Source organism: Octodon degus, unplaced genomic scaffold (assembly GCF_000260255.1).
Source record: "Octodon degus isolate 3935 unplaced genomic scaffold, OctDeg1.0 scaffold00311, whole genome shotgun sequence".
NCBI lineage: Eukaryota > Metazoa > Chordata > Mammalia > Rodentia > Octodontidae > Octodon > Octodon degus.
In genome coordinates, this window is record NW_004524887.1 from 1,376,353 (window position 1) to 1,399,109 (window position 22,757).

Below are 22,757 nucleotides of genomic sequence, written 5' to 3' on the forward strand. Positions count from 1 at the left end.
TATAATATTCAAATAATGGAACTTAACCAAAAAAGGTGATACAGATGAATGTCCATTTTGTATCTGTGTATTCAAAGTGGTTAGGATAGATATATATTTACTTTCTCTTAATTAATAGAGTGATTTGTTCTAATGGTTTTAGGAAATCATGTCCGCATCTTGTACAGCAATTAACCACTAGGAAGAAGGTATGCAATGTGTTAATTATTGAAACTGTCCTACCAATTTGAAAAAAAAAACCCTCATATTCATTCTGTATTTGTGTTCCAAAAGGAAATTTTTACTCATATATTTTAATGAATTCATTGTTTAATCAACAAAAATATTGTATGCATTTATTATACATATTATACTGTTGTGAAACATGAAAAAAAAGAACTTGTCATGCCGAATCTCAAAAACCTTACATACTTATTTTCATCTACTATAGTAGACTATTTACATTATACAACAACAAGCCAACTTATCAAAATGTTTGACTTTGTATTAGTTTTCCATATCATTGTCTTATCTAGACAATGCAAATGATTTTTTGGAAATGAAAGGGTCATATACTGAAGGTTGAACATAATAATTTTTCATAACAAAACCCATGGATACTATAACCTCTAGAGGTACAAAGGTACAATCCATAAATATCTTTTAAAGAGTAATCTACAATTATTTCAAGTTTTCTTGCCCACTCCTTGTATTTTGGCCCTGACTACTTTGTATTTTTCTCTACTTTTAAATAAATTTATTTAGATGTAATTCATATATGATAAAACTATTTAGTGGACAATTAATGATATTTCACTTATTTATTATGTGTATAACAATCATTATTTTCTAATTTTAGAAAATTTGGTTATATACGCTTAGTAAATATGCCCATCAGCAATCACATCCCAATGAGCCCCACTTTTCTCCTATCTAGTACAATACCCATGAATTTTCTTTTTCTCTATCAAATTTTCTGTCTGACTCTCTCTCTCTCTCTCTCTCTCTCTCTCTCTCTCTCTCTCTCTCTCTCTCTCTCCTTTCTTTTAGGTAAGAATATGTTTAAAAGTCACATTTTCTCAAAAAATATTCATGGATTGAAATCACATGCAAATACTTCTAATAAACCATGAATTTGTGTTTTGTGAGATTTTCACAGTAGTTCAATTGTTAACAATGTTTAACAATATTCAATTTGGAAGTAAGTAAAACTTGATTCATCCACTCATTCTTTGATGATTTTGAAGTGTTTCCACTTCTTTGCTATTATGAATAACTTTGCTATGCACACTGATGTACAAGTTTAGGTAAACCTCTCTTTGAACATTTATGTATAAGAATGATTAGAAATGTGTTCATTTTTCTTTATTAAACACCTAAGAGTAGACTTGGTGAGTTAAGATAGAAACTTCAACCTTAGGAAAACTTCTCAGATTATATTACAACAAAGTGCACCATTTTATTTATTTATCAGGGTAAATTATATTTCTAATGAAAGTAACGTTTAGTTTTTTAGTGTACCATTTTAGACAGTGAAAAATAATGTATAAGGAATCCAAGTATATCATGCCATCAACATATGGTATTTGTGATTTAATCTGTGAATAAAAGTGATACTTATTGGTGATAACACAATTATTATTGATTAACCCCTCTTAGTGGTACTTATTTTAGCTTTGGTATCTATTACCCTGATGGTCAATATTTTTATATCTTAGCATGAGTTTACTGGAGATAGATAGATAGATAGATAGATAGATAGATAGATAGATAGATAGACAATTATTTTAGTCACTTGCCTTTTGATTATAACTTCTGTGTACATATAAATACAAGTCTCATATCAGATACATTACTTCTAAAATCTTTCTATCATTTTGAGATTATCTTTTTATTTTCTCCATGACTTTTTTAAAGATAAATAAGTCTTCATGATGAATTTCAATTTCTCTAATTTCCTCATTTGTCATTTGTGCTTTTAAAGTAATATATGAACAGATTTGGCAAAGTTGGGAAGATTTATTTCTATCTTCTCTTCTAAAGGCTTTGTAGTTTAGCTATTATATATAGGCAGATTAATTTCTATCAACTTAATTTTTGTGTTTTAATTTTTTTAATCTTTTACTTCTTTATTTGATATACGGTCTTGCTATACAGCTCAAGATTCCTAGTGATTCTCCTATCTCAGCCTCCTCAGTGCTGGGATTATAGCCATGTGCAACCAGCCAGGTGGCACAGCGTACCCAGCGTTCTGGGACCAACATGGCATGTGGTATTGGGGATTGAACCTGGGTCCTGGCACTGCCATCAGGCACTTAGACCACCAAGCTATCTCCCCAGTCCTTAATTTTTGTTTATGTTGTGAGGCATGAGCTCAAGTTCATTCTTTTGTATGTGGTTTTTCCAATTAACCAGCATAATTTCTTTAAAAAACTAATTTTTCATGCATTAATTGGCTTACTACCCTAGTGGAAAATAACCTCACTATAAATGTGAGAGTTTACTTCTAGAATCTAACTTCTATTCTATGAATCAATATATTCGTTCTTATGAAATTTGCACACTACCTTGATTATTATATTTTTATGGAAAGCTTTAAATTTGGGAAATATAAGCTTTGTCCTATCTATGAAATGTTTTGGTTTCTCTGGGTCCTTTAAAATTCCACATGCTTGAAAAATCTACTTACCAATTTTTAGAAAGAAGCTACTTGGTATTTGTAAAGGGAATACATTGAATCTGTATATCATTTTCAGGAGTACTATCATCTTAATAATATAAATACTTTTGAACATCAGTATAGAACTTTTTTCCATTTAGGTCTTCTTTAATTTTTTAACCAATTATTTTAAAGTTGTTAAATCCAATAGTCAAACTTTGATTGTGATATCATTTGATGTGACAGCAGCCTTTGAGAAAACTATAAACCAGGGCCAGGGAGATGGCTCAGTGGAATAAGCGCTTCCCTGGCAAGTGCAAGGGCCTGAGTTCAATCCCTGGTTATGCAAAAAAAAAAGAAGAAGAAGAAGAAAGAAAAGAAAACTATAAACCTTTTTATAGTGTCCTTATGCTTTCAGGAGTTTACACTCATTTCATTTTTCTCCACATTTCTAGCTGCTTACCAGCATTCTGTGGGGCTTGACTGTCTTCTTTCGGTCACTTTCTCAGCCCTCATAACTCTTCTTGTGGTAACTTTGTCTCATTCCACAGTGTTTAATACCATCTAAAATGCTGAGATTCCAAAATTACTCTGCCTTAATCAGACTCACTTCTTTATGCCAGACTCAGCTCCTGTAATCCTTTGTATGTCCAACAGGCTGTCTAAATCCCTCCAACTTTACATCAAAAACTGAACTCTTAACCAGGTGCACTCATGCATGTTTATAACCTCAGTACTCTGGGAGGCTGAAGCAAGAGGACTAAAACATTGAGCAAAGCCTGGGTAATTGAGCAATTAAGCAAGAACCTGTCACAAAATAAAATATGAAGGGCTGCAGATGCAGAATGAGGACTCTGGGTTCAATCCTCAGCACCCAACACCCACCTCCATACTACTCATCTCACCTGCAAACACTGAACTCCAGTTCCTAAACTATTTTACTTGCAGTCAAGTCTGTTTCAGTGGATGGTAATTCTATCCTTACGGTGTTCATGCAAAATCCCTGAATTCATGTCTAATTTTAGTCCACACTTTCTTTTCACCACTATTACTCCCAATTCTTACTGTGAGATGTCATCCTTCCTCACAGGTATAACCTAACTAATCTCCTTATGTCTACAATTGCCCAGCTCAAGTCTATCTCAACATATACCTGAATTATCAGTTTAAAATAAAATCTTTTCAACTCAAATATCTTAATTCAGTTGAAATTTTTTTAAGAACTTCTTACTCTTTCAGAGTAGAAACTAAAACAATGTTTCAAATTCAATAGTGCATATTAGAACACTTTGTGAATTTTTAAAATAAAAGTCATAGGTTTACCTTCACTTTCAGAAATAATAAATTATAATTCTGTAAGTCTGGTGGAGTGGAAAAAGTACAGAGTTACAAGGGACATATAACTTTTGTATTATATATATGCTCTTTGTATACTGTGTATATAATATATATTGTATATTCATAGAATATAGACAATAAGTGTTATTCATAATACTATTACATAATGTTATATTACTATAACATTCAAATATATTACATATATTATTAGTACATAATATACATAATGTAAATGTATATATTATATGCATATTATATAAATATTTTAAAAGATTTATGAAAGGCCTACTATATTAAAAACCACTATTATAGGGTAGATATGGAGTGAGCAAGAATCTTAGGCATGATAGGTATTACTACTAATCAAATTAATGTATAATTAATGCTTATTATTTTTTATCACAGCAATAATAACAACTAATACTTATTGAAGGCTGATGAACAAAAGACAAACAGGTGAATACCTAACATGTATTATTTAATTAACGCATGATGTGAATTATGAGGTAAGTCCAATCACATGCTATTGAGGCTGAGATTTATTTTAATATAAATACAATCTGATGGCATTTTATATTCAGTGACTGTAATCAACCACTGCTGGCCAGATGACACCAATGATGTAGGTGCCATTGCCTATATGGATATAAACTTGATTATCCTAGTCAATGACACAAAGTGAAATAAGTAATATTTTCCCTTGATTAAAAAAAGATTTATGAAAATCTGAACTATGAAAAAAGACAAGTTTTACTAATACTTTGACTAATGTATATTGCTTCTATTTTTCTATATATAAATATGTATGATATATGATAAAATATATGGCTGAATAATTTCATAAGAGCCATTTTGCTACATATAAAATAAATATTCTTGGCAGGAAGGGAACATTGTGACACAGCTGAACAGTCAGGTTTCTTTCTAAGAGGTCCGTCAAATAAAGATTGATTGCATCTGACTTTAGGTGAAACACAATATACTCTTTCTCCAACAACATATGCATAATGGTACATTTTAAATGGTCAACTAGAAAATCAAAACTGTTCTAATTCAGGCTAGTTTCTTTTGACTCAAATAAGGAAAAAACCTTGCTGAACTTTATTAGTCTGTGAGGGTTGTAGAGGACACACCTAATCCTACATCCTGCCCCATGCCCCCTAAGTCCCCTGGGGCGAGCACAGCTACCCTTTCCCTCCAATCTCACTTCTCCCCTGTTTCTTGTCCTTGCCATCCTTGGTGACCTGGGAGGCCAGGGAGCCACGGCATTTTGGATGGCTTCATTGTTAGGATCCTCCTGGAAGGTTCTCTAGGACACTCTGAAGGAACTCTGGGTCCTGCATTACCTCATACTCATACTCCTCCTTGGCTAGCTCAGAAGTGCGCATGGCTGAACTGGTATCCATGTCGGCTGACTCTGCCTGACCAAACTCTGCTCCCCACAGGGACATCTGCATGGCCTAAGTGATCTGTTCTTCCTCCGTCATACTACTTAGGTCAGAAACTCCTGCTGGCTGATGGTCATCTTCAGCAGGGCATCCTCTGAGTCTTCCATCCCAGTAGTAGCGATCCCAGCCTCAGCTGCAGAGGCTGTGGAAGCCCACCCAGCTTCCTCCTCCTGCCTCTGCTGCTGCTCTTCCACAGAAACATGAAAGTCCAGGGAGAGTTCAGGATTAACACTGGGATCTACTCCAAATTCAAAGTCACTGGCACCAAGCCCCAGCATGGCATCACCCTTGCCAGCCAGAATGGGAGAACTGATTAGCGAATCAGCCAAGCTGGGCCCAAAAGGCACTGTCATCAGAAGAGAACCGGTGCCATCTTTGCCACTCAGTGTGTTTACAAAGGCTTACAAAAGCTTCTCTGTGTTCACCTCCTCTTCCCCAAAATTGATAATGTCAATATTCACTTTCTCTTTCTTAAGGCGTTTCACCAAATCTTTTGCATTGTCCTCCACATGGCTACCCACAAAGGCAATGTTGAGCATCTTGTGATTCTTGCCCTCCCTGTGCTTCAGAGCCAGGTAGGCCACGGGAATACCAGTGCAGAAGGTGATCTTGCCCTTGAGTTGAACTGTGTGGAGCTTGGATAGGACGTGGCCAGCGTCAACTGTGAGGGTAGTCAGCACCGCAGCCACTGGCCAGTGTGATGAGGCCCACTTTGCTCTCATGGCTGACGCAGGTCTTTGAGTGACACATGATGTAGACAGCATCCTGCTGTGCCTGCAGCCTAGTGGGGAGGAAGCCGCCATTGTGCATATAGTCACTGTTGTCCACACAAACCATAGTACTTTCCAACACCATTACTGCCTTCCTCTCTCCCAACCAGTTCTGTGACTCTGAATTTAGGTTATTTTAAGGTACTTTGCGTTGTTTTTAGAGCCTGAATTTTGGAATCTGACACTATTAGTTTTGAATTACACCTTCAATAATTATTAGGTGGTAGCTTTCAGCATTGAATTAAATTCTACTCAAAGTTCTTAAATATAAAAAAATGAAAAATACCACTTTTATAGTAGGAATTAAATACTACATTCATCAAAGTGACTAAGTCTAAAATGATGTCATTTTTATCTGTAATTATTTATTTATTTATTTATTTTTTATTTTATTTTTTATTTTTTGCAATACTGGGGATTGAACTCAGGACTTTGTGCTTTGCCAAGCAAGTGGTTATTCTACTGAGCTGTCTCCTTGGACCCGGTAATTATTTATTTGTGATATAATTATGATATAACTCTACAAAATAATCATCCCAGATGTGACTGTGATGAGTTTCTTAAAATTTACATATACAATTTAAACAAATAAAACTTTACCATTGAGACTCTAATGTATCTTTTCCAGTTAATAATTTAGTTTTAAATCAGAAAATATTTGACAGCTGAATTTCTGTTCTTTGTTTTGCCTATTCACTGCTATATTCTCTAGGGAATGTACTTGGAACAACAGAGTCTTCCTACACACATCTCCTACCTTACTCTTTTCAGTTACATATCTCCTTATAAGAAAATAAAATTTATTTCAATAATCTTTGTGAGAGACATGGAATTGAATTTATATATAAAAGTTCCTGTGTAAATCTCTCCATATGAATACACTTTGAAAGGTAACAGGTTGATATCTGCATTCTTAGAAACTAAATAATTGGGTCAGATTTTTTGTTTTAAATTTTGATGAAAAATGTACAGAGAACACATCTTTTACTTATTGAGTATTACTCACCATTGTCTAAACATGATCAAGATTTTTATTTGGAGAATTGTTTCTTTCTGTCTCTGTCTCTCTGTCTGTCTCTGTGTCTCTGTCTCTGTCTCACTCTTTCCTTCCTTCCCTTCCTTCCTTCCTCCCTCCCTCCCTTTGTCTGTCTGTCTGTGTGTCTGTCTGTCTCTCTCTCTTTCTCTCTCTCTCCCTCTGTCTCAATCCATGTGGTGGTATAAATCCACTTCGGAGGTATAAACCCACCCCTCCTTCTCTCCAGATTGAGTATTTGTATTAGAAATAAGTCTACCAAAATGGGCTAATTGAAATACAAAATATTGATTTATATTTTAATTTTATATGAACATAAAACTTTATATGTAAAACATAAATACATCTGTAAATCAAAAGCATACATCCACACATATATAACATAATATAATATACATATATAGAGAAGTGTACTTGCATATACAAATGTTAGTGTTTTAAAATTTAGCAAACTAAAATGTATTGAGAGAAAAACATCATTGGCTGTGTTTTAATGCACATAAATAATAGTGTCACAATGCAGAGGTAATGATAAAAGATTTAAGATAAGGTTTTAGGAAAAACTTTACTATTGTATATATAGTAAAAACTTTCATAATTTGTTTCTATTTTTAGAAATAATGCTTGTGGATGACTACGTAGCATTTCACATTTACTTAGATTAATAATTTTGCCTACTATGACTAACATTATACCCAGACATTTTTCATATACCATCTCACCCTACGGATGACTAGAATATGCAATTACAAGTGTTCTCCTCCATCTCGAGCATGGGAATCACTGTCCTACTGAAGACATCTTAAAGCTGTTAATTTCCTAAAACTTGAGTCCATTTTATTTTCTAGGTGTTTTCAATATTTACAAAACGGACTGGAATATAGTAAAGGATAAATATGCCTTTGTTGAATTACACAAAATAGAAATGCTACAAGATAACAGACTTATAAGGAATTATTTTTTAAATTTCAGCTTCTATGTCTCATGTACATATGTGACTATCCAAATAGCTTATGTTATGTTTATGATACTTTTTAAACTATAACTGGATATTGAACATGTGCATTTCCTAGTCTAAGAGAATAAAGAGAAAATGCTAATACAATAGTAATCATTGTAATTTGCCTTTCAATAAAAAGCTGAAGTTGAAATTTGGCTATTAACTGAGGAGACATTTATTTGAATGCCACATTTACTAATGTTTCTTTATAAAGCAAATCTTTAGGGACTGGGGAGGTGGCTCAGTAGAATAGACCCTTCCCTGGCAAGTGCAAGGGCCTGAGTTCAATGCCCGGTTCCGCAAAAATAAAAAATAAAAATAAAATAAACAAAAAAACTCCAAATCTTTTATGGGAAGATTTATCAACATATGAGAATATTTAAATGTAATATAAAATACACATTTTAAGTATTAAGCTACTCTACCAAAAGTTGCATGCAGTACCTAGTCAACGGCTCTTAATTTTTCCTAGGTAGTCTGTGCCAGATCCTCTCTGTAATAGAGATACAGAGTAGCTCATTTGTGAAGTACTGCTCTGCTTCATTAATAATATTTACATGTAAGCCTGTTCACAGCAAATTTAGCACTCCTTAAGATGTTTCACCATTGTTTCCTGACAAAATATCATTTCTATAAGTGTAACGGTAAGCAGTCAGGGCCATGATTACAATTCGAACACATTACACATATTAAAACTCTACCACAAATGTGAAACTAAGATGGAGGTGAAGAAAGGGGATTAATGTGGGATTAAAATATTTGTTATGTGTATGTACTAGATGCCAAAATAAGACCTAACAATATACATACTCATAAATGCTGATTAAGGAGTAAAAAAAATGATAGCATCATTTCTTATCTGTTTTATACTAATAAAATAGGCACAAAGAAAAGAAATTGGGTGCATGGCAAAGAAAAAGAGTTACTCAAAGCAACAAGTACCAAACTTATGGGCTAGAGACATTACTTCTAGCTCAAATTTCAGGTTAATCACGATGAATCTAAATATAGATTTTGTGCTGCGTTATTATGGAACACGTACAAAAGTAGAACACCCTGCATTCAAGTTCAATCTTTTTTTGTTTGTTTGTTTGTTTTTTATCCAGGACATTTTAAAATATACTCATTGCAAAGAATACTTACAACGTCATAAGCTTGTGTCTTCTAATATTAAAATTCAGTTTGAGAAATGAAAAATATTAAATACATTTCAAATTACTTCTTTATGCTTGCTCCAAATATTTCAATACTTGCACTGTCCACAAGGGTGAAAGGGCATGGCTGGAGAAAAGGTGCCCTAGTCACAATCCACAAGCAGAGAGGAAAGGGGAGAGCAGGGGAGGGATGACACACCTTTGTCACACCCTCAGTGGGAACTCAGTGCACCTCTGACATTATGTATGTACAGCAGCCCCAAGGTTTAATCCTCCTCCCAAAGGCCTACCTCAGAGCACATAAGGCTGTGGGGGACATCTGTGAATGTTTTATATTTTATGAAAGCAAAAAGTTAAAAGCAATATTCTTGGTAGGATTAAAACAATATAGTTATAAAATTTCCAAAGATTGTTTTCCTTGCACTTTGAAAAGCAACTCATATAATTGCTGTAACAAAATTAGAGAAATACCAAGAAATAATTTTATAAAAAATTTTCATTTACAGTTAAAGATAAATTGTCATTCTACTAATCATATGTTTTTGAACTTTAATACAATTGACTTCATTGTTAAGCAAACAAGAAATATAGTCATACAAATAAAAAATACTAGCCTCTTTTGATTTATGGAATATTCGTTAATTAATAGTTAAAAATGATTAATGATAAGCTTAGAAAAAAACAATTTTACATCGACTCAATGTCTGTAAAATTATCACAACTAAAAAAAAACTATTTAAAATTTTTTGTACTTCATAAGAACAAAACAAGAAATTATTTAAATATTTTAAAATTATTTTTAAATGTGTCCAGTCAACCAGTATTATCTAAAATCTTTGGAGCTCATAAAATTAGAAATAATAATTTAATAACAGGAATAATATTCACAATAGTTGATCAAAAAAGACAAAGAATTTTTACTTTAGACATTAATACATGAAAAATTTCTAAAATATTTAGGAATTAGTAACATGATATTATAAAAATGTCTCATTTTATTCATATATATAGTAGCATAACACAAAATTTGAATACACAAATTTTGTGATATGATAGAGGTTAGTAAATTAACTGCAACTTCCTATTTTCTTGAGCAAAAAGAAGCACTACCAAATGTACTTTGCAGGGGAGAATTATACTAAAGAATACCAAAAGGATATGGCAATATTTACAACAATACAGTACAGTTCTGTCTGTGGTCCCTAGTCAAGTTTTCCTTAGTATTCCAATCACTTTCCATGTATAGCAAATATTTTCAAAGATTCTGATTTCCAATTTCAATGATAAATTTATTTTCATATTTTAAAGTAATATCCATTTAACAAAGCATCTGATTATATACAACAAACAGCATTCTGCTACACTAAGTAAAGTTATACTTACCAGAATCAATTTATCATTTTTAGAGCTCTGAAAATTTAATAGGTAAATGGACTATGTGTAGTAATTTTTTCAAGTTTTAAATATTTTTATTATTTATAAAATCAGCTAACACACATAAACATTTCTAGGGATCTAAAGACCCAAACTAAGGAATTAGAAATATAGTGTAAATTCAAAATGCAAATGTTTGGCACAGTAAAACATTTCTGATTTTGTGAGGCTATCTTTACAGAGTTAATTTTATAAAATGTACAGGTAAGATACATAAACAGTGCTTGTCATATGCAGAGGGACCAGACACTAACTATTGACCTTGACTTATTTCTAACGGATGGGTTATTTTTAAATATTATTTATGAAAAAAACAAATAGTAAAATATCTGGAAATTTAACAGCAAAAATACCATTAATGCTGTTACCAAATTACTAGTAGAACATAGCACTTAAATTTATAATAATAAAAAATAGAAACTTGTTTTTTATTATATAAGATATAAAACAATAAATTTACTGAATGTTTTGTACCTCTGATGATGTTTCCTTGTTGCTTTCAATTTACTAATATAGGCAAAATTAAGAAACTGTAATTATGTAGTATTATTAAATGACCTGTTGTTATTTTAGTTACTATCTTAGTTTTGTTTTTATTACTTTTAAGATTATAAGTAACATCATGAGAAAGGTTCATGTACATGTGTATAAAATTACAGTGGTATTTAAACATAATTGGACAATTACATAATTTAGTAATTTCTAGAAAATAAAATCTTATCTAAAGCCAAAAATAAATATTTGTGACTCAGAATTTTCTTTTAAATTGGAAAGACACTGATGAAAAGTAAATTGATATTTGGTATAACTACATAGTAGATATAGGTTATGTGAGTAACAGAATTAAAATTAGTATTCATTAATTTTACACTATATAAAAACAATAATTCTGTAGTTACTAATTTAAAATGCCAATGATAGTATGCTGTGAAGCTTTCAAAACATTAGTTTATCCAGTATTAATAAAAAAAATAATTAACTGTACTTGTAAGAAGCATGTTAAACAATTGCATATTTTCTCAAGTCTTTAGAAAATATGTCTTTAAAAAACAAAAGAAGAAATAGTACTACTGATAGTGTACCTCTCTACGTCTAGAAGCCCAGCAGGTTTGTTTGATCTTCCATACCACAGCAGCCACCAATAATAAGGATAAAAAGCAACTGGAAAGTAAAAAAGAAATAATTTTTTGCTCAATACATATTTGAAATATAATGAAATACATAGGAGAAAAATACATCAAAGTAATCACTTTGTCTTGATAAGTATTTCAAATAGTAAATTTATTCCATCTATTTTTAATTCCTTATAATCTAATATCTCCTTCCATAGTAACAAAAATATTAATACTATAATGGATGATATGTATAGAATATTCAATGCTGTAGAAAACATTTTCCTTTGAAATCCTTGAAACTCTATGTTACCAGAGCTTCTAAAAATAAAGTTTTTGATTAACAAATGTATTTTTCATTTAACAATACCAACCATTTCTTTTTTATTTTTTATTTTAGGGAAAGGTCTACAGGGTGTTCAGGGTCTCATCACTAGATCGGACTCATAGTGATCCACCTGTTTACAGCCTCCCAAGAGCTGGGATTACAGGCCACCACGCTCAGGTTCAACTGCCATCTCAGTGCACCCCGGAGGTGGGGCAGGTACGGCAGGCCTGGGGAACGAACCACTGGCTCCTTTAATCTGCTGAGCTATTTGGCTGGCCCAACCATTTGTAAAATTGTTTTTTTCTAAATGTTTTTATTTTTTCTTTATGTTTCGTGACTCAATACAGGATAAAGAATCCATGAAGGTAGGTTACATTCCCAATTCCTTTTAAAAAATTATGGACATTTTTAAAAACTCAGTTCATAGAAAACTATGTTCTTTTCTTGCTCTAGGAAAAGACAACTCAGAAATGCTCACGGTTTCAATTTTGATCTGACTGAAGTGATTTCTAAATCCACATCTTTAGTCCTGCAAGAATGGCAGCATCTTACCATTTAGCTCAAATGTCCTAACAGGAAAGAAATTCCTGACATACAACTTTGACAGTGATCAGACATCTAATAAAACATTCATCCTCCTTGAGAAGTTCCTTAATCACAATCCAGTTTTAATTACAATTGTAAACATTTTAAATCAATTTATGTCACTCTGTTTTCCAGGAAAAACTAAATCAATCTGCTACACACAAACATTACTTTATATATTCACAGAATATATATTGAAAGAAGCCTTTAGAATTTCCTCTTTTCCACTGCTCTTGTCCTATGGGATATTTGGTAATCCCTGGAAAATTTTCTGATGTTTCCATTTAAGAAAAGGTTAGTGACATTTTTATTAAGTATCCAACAGTATACATTTCCACACAAAAATAGAATGACTTTGCCACCCAAAACTGTAAAAGAATGCTTAACTGGATAAATTCCATTATAGTCTAACAATAATGATTATACTTCTCTTGTTATGCACAAATTAACAATATGAGAGTTAAAAATACATTACTCAGAGTTGACATGATAAACATAGAGTGAAGATCCATTCATTTATCTGTATTTCACTCAAAATACCATATAATTAAAAATTTTAGCATAGGAGTTATAAACTAAGCATGTCAGAACTGATTTATCAATAACATTTATAATAACTAGAGGCACCAGGGAGGAGTGGAGAGAAACTAGTAAAGGTATTTCCTATCTTTTGGAGTGATGAAAATATTCTAAAGTTAATTTTGATAATGTTTTTTAATGGTTTATTTTGATAATGGTTATTAGTGGTTGCAGAACCAATTAACATTGAACCTTAATGGCAGACATGTACAAGAATTATCTTTAAAATGCTGTTTGATAACAAGCTAAATATAATTAGAAAGTTGTTAAATTAGATGATATATAAAACTAAAAAGTTTAAAAGTACTGCCTTATTTTTCCATTATTCAGGGAGATAAAATACTGTTTGGCACCAGTATTATTTGTTTGTTTGTTTTTTAATTTATTTATTTATTTATGTGTGTGTGTGTGTGTGTGTGTGTGGCCAGCTCAGCCCACCAGGGGGCGGGGCTGGCTGGCATGTGGTGCTGGGGATTGAACCGCGGTCCCTGTGCTTTGCTAAGCTTGTTCTAAGTAGGTGCTTTAGACCACTGAGCCATCTCACCAGCCCACCAGTATTGTTATTCTTATTAATACTGATAGGAAAATGATTAAATAGAAAATAATTTTGATTCTGTTAAAATGAGAATTAAGGCACTTTAACAGCTCATGCAACATAATTGAACACAGGAGCAGTAGAAAGATTACATACATTTTAAAACTTAGAAGACTAAAAACAAATTACCACAAAAATGAACACAAATTGGCTCCATAAATTTCCATTTACTTCCCTGTCAATTAAAATTCTGAAATCTTCTGATTATTAAAACAAACTATTTGGAATTCTTTCTAAATTTGTGGTATAAACAAAATACATATAAAATATAATAAAATTTCCCAAGAAGGAAAAAGTTATATCTGGCAAATTCTAAGAGATATTATCGTATATTTATTTCAGACAAAATATACTTGAAACAAAAGTATTTTATAGGGACTAAGAATATTTCAAATGATTAAAATAATTCAACACCAATTTCAGTGATTAATAAAACAAGCAGATAAGTGAGGAAATAGAGAACTTAAAACTTGAAAAACAAGATCTAAACAAGCCAATTTATATTACTGTATGTAACAACAATACAATACACATTCTTAAAAAGCATACTGGGTATTTTGTAGGAGAGACATTAGGATACAAGCTAAGTCAAAATAAATTTAAAAAGATAGATATCATGCAAAATATCTTCTTTGATTGCAATAAGATAAAGTAAGAAATCAAGAATGAAAAACTAAAAACTTCATAAAAGTGAAAATTAGATGACATCCTCTCAAACAACCAACAGATCAAAGAACAGGTGAAAATAGACACTATAAATACTTACAAAAAATAAAAACATAACATACCAAAACATATGGTACATGGTAAACTCAAAGCTAAGAGGAAACTGAGTGATAAAACCTCATAAAATATTATAAATCAACAATTTTGCTTCACTATCTAATGAACTAGAAATAAAAAATCTGAATGTAAAGCTAGTAGTCAGAGGAAAGAAATAATAAATATTATATTAGAACATAGGTAATTGATAGAAAAAGAAATCCTTCTCAAACTTTCCCCTAAAACTAAGGAGTAAAGATCTCTTAAATCATCCTATGACCCCGAATACTGCATATTAAAGTTTCTGAATGCACTTGAAGCATACTAAGTATCAAGTACTAAATATTTAATATCACAGAAAGACCTATATCAAGAAAAATGATAATCAAGCTGCTCAAAGGCACAGACCAAGAAAGAAAATATTGGAAACACCAAAAGAAAAGAGGCCACTCATATACAAGGGAGTTTTCATTAAATTATCTACAGATTTCACAGCAAATACATTTCAGACTTGATGAGACTAGGATAGTATATTGAAAATGCTATAATCAAAACAAGTTACCAGTGCAAAATACTATGCTTGGCCATTCAACCATAAAAGAGAGGGCCCAAAGAGAAATTAAGATTATCCCACATAAAAGTAGTGACTGAGTTCAGTGTTATTCCCTTATTACTTCATAACTGCTAGAATCCTTCAACTAGAAGAGAAAGGGTGATAAACAGCAACAAAGCAACATACTAAAATATAAAACTCTTTAACAATATATACAAACATAGAATTTTGGTTGGTATGTAGGTGTCCCCCAAAGCTTTATATAGTCACTGGAGTAGGCTTCTAAACTTTGTGATTAATTAATGATCCAATTCTGAGATTATAAGTGAGAGTGCTGCTGGGATTATGGGTGTGAGTGCTACACTCAGCCTGGGGCAGATAGCTTGAATGCAATTCAAGTAAGAAAGATAGGCTTTTTCTCTAACTCTGCGTGTCATTTGTTGCTGTTGTTCCAGCCTTTTTGCTCATGCTGTATTGCCCTCTACCATGTGCCATTCTGCCCTGGAGCCCACAAAATATGAACTCAATAAAACTTTCCTTCCCTGATTTTGGGTGTCAGGTATTTCATTCAGGCAAGTGAAAAGTAACACAGACAGAATTTGGTACCAGAAATGGAGTGATTGCTCTGACTGTACCTGAACATGTCTTTCAAGTGCATTTAGGAATGGCTAATAGGAAGAAACATAAAAGGTTTGGAGATGTCACCTGAAAGAAAACCACGGGAATCCTTCAGCTGTTGTGTATGGGAAATTCTGGTTAGAGCTCAGAAGATGAGAATGATGACAGAAATCTTACTGATAAAGACCAGGCTGGGGAGGTTACTACTGGGAAGAAGGACTGCATTGGTTGTTGGAATCAAGACAAAGTATGTTATGGCTTGGGAGAAAGTTTTTCTGCATTTTTCTTCTGTTTAGAAACTTTGCCTGAGACTGAGATTAAGCATGGCAGGCTGATTAAATCTTGCAAGAAAAATTTCAAGGCAGTCGCATGTTGAGGCAATGGCATGGCGATTGTTGGGAGCTTTTAGTCAGATTTATGTTGAGAATCAAGAGCAAGGAGCCAGGAGGATGATATAAAATGTGGCCAAAATTTGGCCAAAAAGAAGCTCCATTTAGCTCTTTACTGTGTTTCTGCTGCCATGAATAGCTGCCCTCTGCCATGTGCCACTCTGCCTTAGAGCCAGCTGAGTATGGACTGAAACCTCCACAAAACATTAGCCAAATAAACCTTTTCTTCCTCGATATTTGGCATTGGGTATTTTGTCCCTGCAACAATTGAAAAGTGACTGAGACATTCACTTTCAAATCTGATGTAAAACTTTCAAAATCAAAATGATAAATGTAATTATAAATCTATGTTACATATGGATAACAAAAAATAGGTAATTCTGTCATTAGCATTTAAAAAAACAGGAAAGTCAGAAATATAAGGAAGTAAAGAACATTTATGGGATATATTATTATCCATTCTAAATAGATATTTATAAATTTAAGATGCTTTACATAACTACAGTGGTATCACAAATAAAAAATGTATAGGATATACACAAAAAGAAATTAAAAAGTATTATTTTTAAAAGCATATTGGGCATCAAAAAGGATAACTGTAATACAAATATTAAAAGGATACAGTTAAGAATTTCTTTTTTAATGTAATCAATACAGGGTTTACAGGGTCTGACTATGTAGATTGGACTCAATCTAGAAAGATCCAGCTAAAAGAGAACTACAGGCCAGTCCCTCTAGTGAATCGACATGGAAAAATCCTTAAAGAAATACTAACAAACATAATGCAGCAAGTCATGAAGAAGATTATGCATCATGACCAACTGGGATTCATCCCAAGAAAATCCAGTCCCAATTACCATCTCAGCACACCCTGGGGGTGAGGTCAGCACAGCATGCTGCAGATTGAACCCTGGTCTCTAGGCTCTGCCTAAGCAGTGCTTTAGTCTGCTGAGCTATCTGGCTGACCCTAAAAGGATACTGTTAAATATCATTGAGGAAGTTAAAAGGAAAGTGGAAAAACTAAAAAGAGAAAGTAACAAATTTGAAAACACTGAAAAATTGGAGCATGATGATTTATTTTAGAAATGCCTTCCAAAGCTGCCAAAGCCCACATATTGATTATCAAATAAAAATAAAACCAGAAAGAAATAACCCAAATTCAAGCAATAAGAAGTGAGAAGTGTGAAATCACTACAGACCCTAGAGAAAGGCAGAAGATCATCAATACCTGCTTACAAAAGCTTTACTCTCAAAGGATGGAAAACACAGAGGAAAGGGACAGTTTACTAGATACAGATAAATTTTTAAAGCTCAGACAAGAAGATATAAAAATTGTAAATAACTCAAAAACAGGAAGCAAAATAGAAAATATAAAAAATCTACCAATGAAGAAAAGCCCAGGCCCTGATGGATTCACAGCTTAATTATCCAGGAATTTGAGAGAACTAATGCCAACTCTTCCTAAACTTTTCAGTGAAATTGAAAGGGAAGCAATTCTCAAAAAGTCATTCCTGGAGTCAAGCATTGTTCTGATACCAAAACCAGAGACAGATACAACTAAAAAAGAGAACTACATGCCAATCTCTACAGTGAACCCAGTTGGAAAAATCATTCAGGAAGCAAAAGATCCATACAATTAATATTACAGTAATCTGAGAAAAGAGATCAAAGAGAATTTCAGAAAATGAAAAGGCATTCCTTGATGCTGGATAGGTAGAACCAACATTGCGAAAATGGCCATATTCCAAAAATTGTTGTACAGATTCAATGGACTCACAATTAAAATACCATTAGAATACCTCATAGATCAGAAAACACATTCCAAAACTTTACTGGGAACCAGAAGAGACCCAGAATATCAAAACCAATCCTGGGCAATAATGGAAAGGCAGGAGGTATCACAATCCCTAACTTGAAATTTTACTACAAAGTAATGTGATAAAATCAATAAGGTTATACATTTCTATTTGTATTTCTTCTTTTGAGTTCTTATACTAGGGAAACTATATGATATGATATTTACACATGTGTGTCTGTTCCATGTTATGCCTAAGATGTTTCATATTGAGACCAATAGTGAGGTTAAGCTTAACAGCCTAGGTTATATGGTAATAACAATAAGCTTCTCTTCTGGAGGGTTAACAACCTAATTTTGCAGACCCAAAATAGAGAAAAAGGAAGGCCACAAGGAAAGCCAACATTTTGGCCCTAGCCTTCCAAGGTCAATTAAGACTCAGGACATAAGAGAACTTGTACTGTAACGTCATGTAACTTGGTAGTGTCCCAAATTTTCTGATCAAGGAGATTATGGGTCCAAAGAGGAAAGTGATCGATGATGTAGAGTGTGCCTAAGGAGAGTCACATGGAGAGAAAACATTCTCTCAGGCTTTCACAGAGAGCACATTGGCCAAACAATGGCCATGACTCATCTACATGGCTGACACTGACAAAGGATCTACAATCTGAGGTACAGGATCTCAGGACAAACCAGAGGGGATTTCACTGACCTTATCAAACCCAAAAGCTACAAATCCTGTTGCATAGGTATTGCTTTACCTTGGTCTTAACCATCCAGCAGAAAAGTATAAAAACGAAGTATAAGTAAAGGCATGCTGTTATGTTGAGCTGTAGGGGACTCAGGACAACACTTTCTGAACTTGACAGTCAAGTGCAAGACCCAATACTAGTATGGACTACTGGACTCTTTTAGAATATTTTGCTGAGTTAGCACACCTATAATATTCAAATAACAGAACTAAACAAAAAAAGGGGATACAGATGAACGTTCATTTTATATCTCCTTGTCATTTTGTGCAGCACTGTCTTCTGACCTTTGTTGTAGAGCTTTGGTGCAGTTATAACCTTAGCACCTACTGAAGTTCAGGTGCAGATCTATAAAGTTTGGATGTATCCAGTTGTGCCTGACTTGGGTCTGGCTGCTGTGCTCAGCTTCTTCCTGCTGCTGCTCTTGGGAGTGAACCTGTTGTGCCCCTCTGGCAAGATGTTCTGCTCCTGGACTAGCTGGGTGGTTCTGTCTCCTACTCTCTCTGCAGGGATTGCAGCTGCAGGGTTTCACCTCAGGCCTGTATGCCAGGCATGAACTGAGTCTGGAGGGGACAAGGTGAAGTACAGGGGGGAGGCAGCTCTTCCACACACTCACCAGGCCTGAGCTAGGACTGGATCTGGGGGTTCCCAGAATGCGACAGAAATTCCTACACAGTGGGTGGGGTGAGAGGGTGTTGCAGAGTGGTGGGGCGGGGTCCCAAGGGGGTGGAAGAGGGTCTCACCCGTGCTGCACCTGGGCTGGGACCAGCAGGTCCTGCTGGCACAAGGTAGCTGGATGCTGTCCCACACATTCACCGGGCCTGGGCTAGGACTGGATCTGGGGTTCCCAAGAAAGTGGTAGAAATTCTCATGTGGCGGGTGGGGTGGGGGGTGCTATGGAATGTTGGGGGGGGGGGTCCCAAGGTGGTGAAATAGGGTTTCACCCACACTGTGCCTGGGTTGGGACCCAGGCCCCCCAAATTTTAAGACCCAATCAAAAAATGGGCATCTGAGATGAATATACACTTCTCACAGGGAGAAATACAAATGGAAAATAAAGATATGAAAAAATTTTCAACATCACTCATCATTTGAGAAATTCAAATTAAAACAACACTGAGATTCCATCTTACCTCAGAAAGAACAGTTACCATCAAGAAATCAACTAATAACAAATGCTGGAGGAACTGTGGGGGTAAATGATCCCTTTTCCATTTTTGGGAGTGCAGAATTGTACAACCGCTATGGAAATCAGTGTAGAGATTTCTTTAAAAGCTAGAGTTTGAAGTCCCATTCAACCCAGTTACTCCCCTCCTGTGTATTTTTTCTAGAACTGGAATCATACCACAGCGACTTATGTGCACCCATGTTTATAGCATCACAATTTGTCGGAGCCAAATCTTAGGTAACTCAAATGCTCATCAGATGAAGAATGGATAACAAGATGTGGTATTTTTACCCAATGGGGTGCTATTAAGCTATAAAATAGGATAAACTTGAGACTTTTATTAGCAAATGGATGCAACTGCAGTCAATACTCTTAAGTGAAATAAGTCAGACCTGCATGTAGAAAAATTATATTGTCTCCTTAGCATAAGAACCTGAAAGGGTAAATAAAATCTGAGGGGTACAATAGATATTGTGAAAAAGGGAATGAATCTGTTCAACAGGAAGAAATTACTGAAATAAGGAGAAGGACTGGAGTGGGAGTGGGAGAAAGAGAAATATCTTTGAATGTAGCAGAATTATTTGAATAATTGTACTGTGGATTTCTGTTGGTATGTAGAAATGGTTAATTAATGCTTAATGCTAATGTTTAAATTTTTGTCTTCTTTTTTCAATTTTTCCTGTTTCTCTCTTTAATTTTGTATAATTTTTTTCTTTTTCCTTCCTTCCAATTTTGCGTGTATGTATCTGGTAATCTGAACAACTGCTTAGAAGACAAAACTATGCGAAACAACAAATACTGTCAGATTCACACATAGTATTTTGTTTAGTGAAATTCTGTACAATTTGCAATTTATTCTGTTTTAATACTATTTTTATTCTGTTTAAAGAATTTTTAAAACGAAATGGGAAAAATCATTGAAAATTGTAATGAAAGAGGAGGTAAAACTCTAATAGATGAGAAAATTTAGAAGTCAATATTGAGAAGAGAAATATATTGTTAAAAAATATTAGATAATATCCTAAAAGAAATTAATTACAAAGAATATGTCAAAACATATAAATAGACTAAAAATTATGAATGAAATTTAATCACATTTTAAAATCTACTCACAAGAATTTAAAAAATACTTTAATTAATTTATGGTTTTACAGAATAGTTCTACCAACTTTTCTTTTTTTATTTCTTTTTTTTTTCTTGTATTTTTGGGAAGGGTATACAAGGTGTTCAGGGTCTCACTACCTGATCAGACTCATAGTGATCTACCTGTTTACAGCCTCCCAAGAGCTGGGATTACAGGTGTACACCACCACACCCAGTCTCATTTGCCATCTTAGTGTGCCCCGGGGGGCAAGGCCATCACGGCAGGCCCAGGAAGCAAACCCCGGGCCCACGTGCTGAAGAATAATTCTACCAACTTTCAAGCAACACATAACTATTGTACCAACTATAAAATGCATTTCTTGGTCTATAATGGTAGAGAATATGGTTAGCCTGTGGTTTCACCTTCTGAACTCTGAATCCCATCATTCTGCACATGCTGAGGCTACTCTTTTATAAAAATTAGTACTAAGGTTATTGATATCATTTAGATATACATAATGTCCACAATTGTTGGAAAGAATTTGTACCTGTACATGATATATGTTGATTCTTCTATTTTTATGTTCATTTCCCCTCTTTTAAAACTCCTTCTTTCACCTTATTATGAAGCTTTGTTTCTATTTTATTTTTCTTTTCTCATTTTTTCTTTAACTTTCCTTCCTTTCTCTCCTTTCCTTGTTCCTTTCCTTTTAAACAATTTCTTTGTATTTCACAATATCTACTATATATTTTGCTCCTTTTTCTATACATTCTCATACCAGAGGGACATTGCCATATTCACATATTTATTCTATTTATTTCACTTAAGAGTGTGGTCTCAAGTTTACCTTCCTTATGGCTGAGTAGTCTCCGCTATATTAAAAAATACATATTTTTTTTATCCATTCTTCAGCAGCTGGGCATTTGGGTTGCTTCCAACATTTAGTCCCAGCTAGTGCCCTTCTTGATATCTTTCCAAAAAGAATTGAAAGCATCATTCCACAGGACCTATGCACACGTGTGTTTACAGCAGCACAGTTTGTAATAGCTGAGCCATTCCTGCCTAGGGCTGTTATTATTCAGTGACTAAGATGACAGACATATCAAGGTAGGACCATTCCTGGAAAATGTAAGTCACTCTTCATTGTTAACTTTTGTTCAAGGACACACCATTGGTATTTTTAATCATTCTGTGATCAGCCAAGGGCTCAAGCTGTTTCTCAAACCTTCCTTTCTGCGATGCTCCCTCATAAAATAGGATCTGCATTGCAGTCTGAAAGCTTTCCTGCCACCTCCTGCACATCCTCCCAATTTTTCCTCATTGGAGTTGAAGCACGATGAGCATTTGAAATTTACACACTCACTGCAAGGTAGGCCATATGTCAACATCAAAGTTAGGTTGAGCACAGTTAGTTTCCAGCAGAAAGCATGAATTGCCAAAAGATTTCACCAATAATAGACTTGAGAATGTTTCTTGATGGAGAAAATCTGTGAAAGGTCATGATTTATGCATTTTAATAATTAAGAAAGTATATTTAGGGCTGGAGAGATGGCTCAGTGGTCTAAAGCACCTACTTAGAACAAGCTTAGCAAAAGCATCAGGGACCGCGGTTCAATCCCCCAGCA

The 22,757-nt window shown here is 33.8% G+C and overlaps 1 protein-coding gene and 1 pseudogene across 1 annotated transcript in view; both read right to left on the reverse strand.

Moving 5' to 3' along the window:
• LOC101574641 (attractin-like protein 1) overlaps positions 1-22,757 on the reverse strand; it is a 699,390-nt gene that overhangs the window by 500,967 nt on the left and 175,666 nt on the right. Inside the window, exon 8 of the mRNA XM_004647547.2 lies at positions 11,898-11,976. Within this exon, the coding sequence (XP_004647604.2) occupies positions 11,898-11,976 (79 nt within the window). The remainder of the gene's footprint in view (positions 1-11,897; positions 11,977-22,757) is intronic.
• LOC105741156 lies at positions 5,161-6,279 on the reverse strand (annotated as a pseudogene).